The sequence below is a fragment of the Equus caballus genome, chromosome 5 (genome assembly GCF_041296265.1).
Source record: "Equus caballus isolate H_3958 breed thoroughbred chromosome 5, TB-T2T, whole genome shotgun sequence".
NCBI classification, from domain to species: domain Eukaryota; kingdom Metazoa; phylum Chordata; class Mammalia; order Perissodactyla; family Equidae; genus Equus; species Equus caballus.
In genome coordinates this window covers 24,045,735-24,051,734 of record NC_091688.1, presented here as the reverse complement: position 1 = coordinate 24,051,734, position 6,000 = coordinate 24,045,735, and the positions used below count along the sequence as shown (strand labels likewise).

Sequence of the window (6,000 nt, the reverse complement as noted above, 5' to 3'; positions counted from 1 at the left end):
TTTACTTGAAAAAAAATCAACTTTATTTTTTCTAGGTTAAAAAAAAATAGAACCAGCTATTAATTTTTGTCAAGAAAATGCTTCTTTTGGTGTTCACATCTAAATTTCTGAAAAGGTGATCTGGTTACTAAAATAATCCCAAATGCATTCATAAACCAGATCCACATGTGACCAGCCCTTTACAAAAATTAATGACAGTTGCCACAGCCTTTACATTCACTCTCATCATACATTACAACATGCAGATACACAGAGAAAGAAAGACAGGCCAACAAGCTGAATAAACATTACGGCATTGTATAAAATAAATACAACTTTGTAATAACTGTAAAGAAAATGAAAGCACTTAATACGACGATGGCGGCTCCAGGTATAACTGTTTCATTACCCGGTCATGAAATAAGTTACTGTAAAATGCATAGACTCCTTACATGGAAGAATTTGTGCATCACAGTCATGTCTTCAATAGTTTTACACAATAAAAATAAAGCCATTCAAAATATGTGTGCATATTTTGCAACTAGAATACACTTAAAAATTTTTTTTTGCTCTTTCAACTGTTTTAAAAAAATATTAAATGTAAAAATCCTCAAATGGAAATTTTGCAGAAAAACCCACATTTTATCTTCCATATGGCTAGAGTCACCCTCCCCCAACAGTTCAGCACCCTCAGCTTATTCACAGGGCCCAGTTCCTAATTGCTGGGGATCAAAGCAAAATGATTACAATAGAGCACCAACCAGTAGTCATTGCTACTGCTCCAGAGAACACCCGGCCCTTTTGTGATCTAGAAATATCTAATTTAGGTAGTTTTGGTCCCAAACATATTAGCCTCTATCTACCCCTTATAAAATGAACCAGTACACCTGCTGCCCAGTGCTGCTTTTGACTTTGCCTTGCAATGTGAACAGATGTAAGGTTCACAGCACTACATGGCAAAAAATAACACGAACCACTTTTATCCATCCTTCGTGGACCAGAGCCGACATGCTTGTACTAGTAACTCTGGAGTGAAGTCCTGTGTCATGATGAAAAGAATTAACTCTTCCTACTCAGCAGTGCAAATACAATTTTCTTAAATATAAAAAGAATCCAATTAGACTATCCATGATTAAAGACTACTTCCTATGATGATAACCAGGTCCCACTTCAGAAGAGTCTTTAGGGAAGTGATTGTCAAAAGAACGTTACTAGACAAACCCACATGAAGTGAGTGACACGAGCAAAGAATGGAGTGGCCTTCTTAACATCAATCACATGGTATCAACACCAGAGTGACCTTCTGACATTTGCATTTGGTGATCTAACTTTTCATTTTCATAAAAAGGCTTGAGAACAACTGCAATACCACTACCTATTCCTTTCCTGGCCTACGGATTATTTAGGTGTCCGTGTTTCCTCTTCCTGAAGCTGTCTGTCTTTCCAACTCTTCATTACTCATTAACATAATCATAAATATACAGGCAAGAGAAACTAACAAACAACTCAAATCATTTTTTTTAATTAGTAAGCAACCCTAGAAGAAAAAAAAAGTTTGATGAGAACAAAAACTCAAATTCCTAAACACAATTCGATTTTTTGGCTTACTATGACTTATTACTGGATTAATTATCCAGTAATCTCTAGTTCCTTTACTGTGGAAAATTAAGAGTTGGTTGTAATATTAACAACTACTTAATAATATGACAGCTCTGAACTCATAGCTACATATTTTTTAAAAAATCTACTATTTAGAGTCAACTAATTTGTTTGCCCACCCAGAACATCATTTTCCATTCTGTGACTATTCTTTACCTTCCATTGGCATAGAGGTTTCTCCACAATATCTGTATATTTCAACAACAATAACAGTTTCTGAAGTTAAGAGCGAACTGCTGGGGTGGTCACTTCTGTAGCCGCCGCCCCTGCGCGTGGCCAAGCGGATGCTCCATCACTGTGACTCGCTGAGACCAGCATCCAGCAGCGAGTTCTCAACCTGTGGGAATCTAGGCAGATCGGCTGAGACCAAAAAGTGCTGAGATTTTACAAGCTACTGGTATAAAACTGGCAACGTTTTATTTCCTTTCTCCTTGACAAAATGTATATTCTTCAAAACTCCTTTCATCTCACTTTGCAAAGAAAATACAGATTAGGAATTCTTATTCAGTTCTGTACAGTGGCACATTGCTGCTTCCCTGACTGCCATATGAGAACACTGATTCTCTCTTGACGTTTCGAACACAGGCAGGAGAACTCCAGTTACTGATAAGGAAAGCACTATCAATGCTCTCAAACAATCGTATTTTGCAAACAGAAGAAAGAGAACATGTTGATAAAGAATCAAAGAGGGATAGGGCAGATCAAATACACATCTATTTACAACTCACAGGTCTATTTTCAGAAATTAACTCACACATCTATTGGTATGTCACTGTGGAGACTGCTGAAATAAGTCTGCGCTAAAAGTAAAGCATCACACAGAATAATTTGTGTAATGTGTCCAGTACATTAAACACTATTATATTCCTTTGGAGCACAGTGATGGTGAGAGTGGCCCTAGGTCACATTTACGTATGCGTTTCTCTTTTTTGATAGGAGAGCCGGCCGCTCTCCCTCTGACTTGCTTTAGCAATGAGAAAAAGGTCTATTAGCCAGAACTGTGCGTGCCATACCTGACAATGAGCAACTTATCCCCCAGATGGCTGAATAATCTCTCAAATGAATAATTTCAATTCATCCTGTAATCTAGCAGTTTGCTGGGCCTCAAACAGAAGCATCTTTAAGCTTCTATTTGGCCTCCTATCATCATCCATACCTCTAAATGGAGATTGGTTTCACCCACTCACTGTCACCACAAAATACATAAGGACATGCTTAGGTTTCAAAAAACATTGCATCTTATAACAACCATTACAAAACCAAACATATTAACACTGTCCTCCGCGTTTTACCAGAGCTCGTGTAACACGCTATGAGGTATTTCAGTTAACGCTTCATTCTCTTTCTCATATGCACTGAGTTAACCTAAAGATGAAGCTGCGGTGGGCTTTTATTTGGTGTTGCTTTACCTTTCCCACATAACTGGGAGAAAACTCACATCTTTTTAGTTTTTTTGGTTTATTTAAAAATGAAAACGTTAGCCTTTATTTTTATTTTCTGTCCTACTTCTCAAAACTGTCATTTGTACGATTAGCAGCAACAGGGGAACCTACGCTGCTCACATGACAGGAAACTATCACTGACTTACTAGGATCTTAATAGTCTTGCAATCCCAAACCAGAAAACACACTCTGACTCTACAGCGGGAGTGCAGGAGACGGACGGAGGCAGCGCCAGCACTTTCTGAGAAGAGTTTGGTTCTCCTATGAGGTAAACCACAAGAACAGAGTGACAAAAACAAAAACAAAAAAATGTTTTCTAGAAATAGACACTTAACTTTATCCTCTTCAGGAGCAACTGGAAGAGACTGGGAAGCCTTTCCTCGCTGGTCTGTCTTCTAGTTACACCACCTTGACACGGGCAGCAACTTGATGTGATGCTGGAACAGGGGGTCTGGGGGCGCCATGTGAGAACTTGTCACTGTTCTAAGCCAGTGTCTGCCTCTGGCTCTTATCTTTCTAAGCCTATTTGACCTTAAATTGATCACTTAAATGTTGTACATTAGTTTGTTTCAATCATCCCCAAATACACTTGGTGCTAATATGCCAAAATGGAAAAAAAATGCCTCTGAGCCACAGGTAGAGGCCTGCCATCAGTGTGGCACCCAGGGCAGCGTGGCACTGGAGAGCATCAGTGCACAGGCACACGTGCAGAGACAAGACAGCCTCTCAAGAGTCCCACTCACTGATCACACTTACATTTGTTTTCAGGCTATATTACTAATCCTTTGCAATATCTGATAAAAGTGCATTTTGTAAAAGACAATTATCCATCTACGATATGCCTTTTATACAAAAAGAAAAATCAAGTGACCCCCTCCTACAAGGGAAAGCACTCGTGCATGTAAACACGGTGTGGGACTGAGCCAGCCTTTTTCAAGGACACACTCTAGTACCAGGATGTGTCCAGTGGACACTGCTCCCCCTCCCCCAGAGCCTGCCTGACACTGAACCTCACTTAGCTGTTGAGGACCAGAGCGTCACTGCAAGCCTCGGGGAAATAGTTCTTCAGAATGTGCCAACCAGCTCCCCTCAAGGTTACTAGTAACACAGCAGGAGTTAGAACGAGGGCACTCGTCAGCCCTGCGCTAATAGAGACTACTAGCTAAGAGGAACGAAGACAGCTTTCTGAGCTTGAACTAGATTATCAAGTATACCTGGTGGCAACAGAATCTCTTTCAGACAGTCTTCTAGGATGATTTTATGATTTCCTCTTCTCCAAATGTGATGTTTGCCTAAATGTGTGGTAGAGCGTATCTTTTTAAAACCCGAAGAGTCCTTAAAATATATTAGCAGGTCATTATATTACTGATCCTCATTTTAGTAGAGTTTTAAAATATCCCAAAGGGGGACAAATATTAATCCATCCATTGAATTTCTTTTGCTTTTTTTTAATATTCTGATTTGCACATGTAAAATAATGCACGCTTATGAAAGTCTGAACTCCTATGGTGACTTTGACAAGTCCAAGTCAATTCCTAAAACAGGCAATGGTAAAAATACTGAATGATGTTGTACCACATATAGCCTGACAAAAACGTAACAGAGTGTATGAGAAATATCCACATATTGCTGAGGGTCATCTCCCTGGAAACAGCTTCTTTATGGCCCTTGAGAGGTGGAAAAGCCCCTAAAAGACAAGATAGAAATATTACTTCGTTTTACTGTGGTTGTAGGTCTCCTGGAAGACAAGTTGAATGTTAGTTTAGAGTTTCTGTTTTTTGTTTTCTAAAGCATCTTCTGTGACTTCCCATTGCTCTTGATGAGAAATCTCATTTGAAACACAATTTTCAAACTGCTGATCTCCTTCCTGCCTCTAACCCTCTGGCCTTCTTCTCTCTGCCTGGCATGCTTCTCCTTCACCTCAGTGAATGGCAGTTCAGCTGCATCCCGTCCACTGCCTCAGTACCACCACCTCCCCTACCCGTCAGTCACTCTCACCTCTGTGTTTATTTCCTTCTTGGCACTTTCCACAGTCTGTAATGATCCCAACCTATCTTTCTTTTTTCTACAGACTTGTCTACTGTCTGTCTCCCACTGGAATATAAGCTGCATGAGAGCAGGAACTTTGGTTACCTTGTTTCCCACTGTATCCCTAGAGATTTCCACAGTGGCCAGGACACAGGATGCGTGAAATCAATATTAAATAATTTCAAAATAGCATAACTTATACTAATTCCTCCATTTACATGTTAAATGTTTTTGCCACAAAAAAGTGGTTGTAAATCACTGACAGTTTCAAAAGGCAATATGCTTTATGAAATATATCTTAATAACAAAAAGGAGAAACACAGAGTAAACAGATGTCTTCAAATTCTTTCCTGGAAAAGAAAGCCACAGCATTTCAGAGCAATATTACCTAAGGTCATCCTGATAACGCTCTACAGCATTTCAGATAGTCTCTGTCCTCGCTGATAATCCCATAGGGTAAGCTGATTTCTGAGAGGATTTGCTTCTTACAAGCAATCTACAGAGAGGACTTTCAAATTTCAAGGTCTATCATGCAAACAGCTCTCTTATAAAGAGGCTTCCATTACTGTTGCTAAAATTTAGGACAAATACCATAAAGCAAGAGCCTGAGACTGAAAAAGAAGAGAGACCTTCGTGGACTCCTAATCACCTCATGCCTTGTTATACATCCATCCTGTCTGATCTTTAAAGAAAACTTGAGAATAAGACCAAGGACTGCACACAGCGGAGAGGGCCATCTTGTTCCATCAGTCTCACTAGGCATTCTAAAGACACACGCAGTGGCCAACTCCTGCCCCATTAATGTGCACTACTCCACAGCCCAGAGTCAGAAAGTTAAGATCGGGAAGGAATCCTGTTGAGGGCAAAGTGAAACAAGCCTAAACACAAACAA

The 6,000-nt window shown here is 39.8% G+C and overlaps 1 protein-coding gene across 4 annotated transcripts in view; it reads right to left on the bottom strand.

Annotated features, from left to right (window-relative positions):
* The window catches only part of LPGAT1 (lysophosphatidylglycerol acyltransferase 1), a 75,631-nt gene continuing 69,631 nt past the window's right edge, over positions 1 to 6,000 (bottom strand). For all 4 annotated transcript variants that reach the window (XM_070266727.1, XM_023640756.2, XM_070266728.1 and 1 more), the window contains one exon: positions 1 to 4,767. In XM_070266727.1, the coding sequence (XP_070122828.1) occupies positions 4,616 to 4,767 (152 nt within the window). In that variant the 3' untranslated portion in view covers positions 1 to 4,615. The remainder of the gene's footprint in view (positions 4,768 to 6,000) is intronic.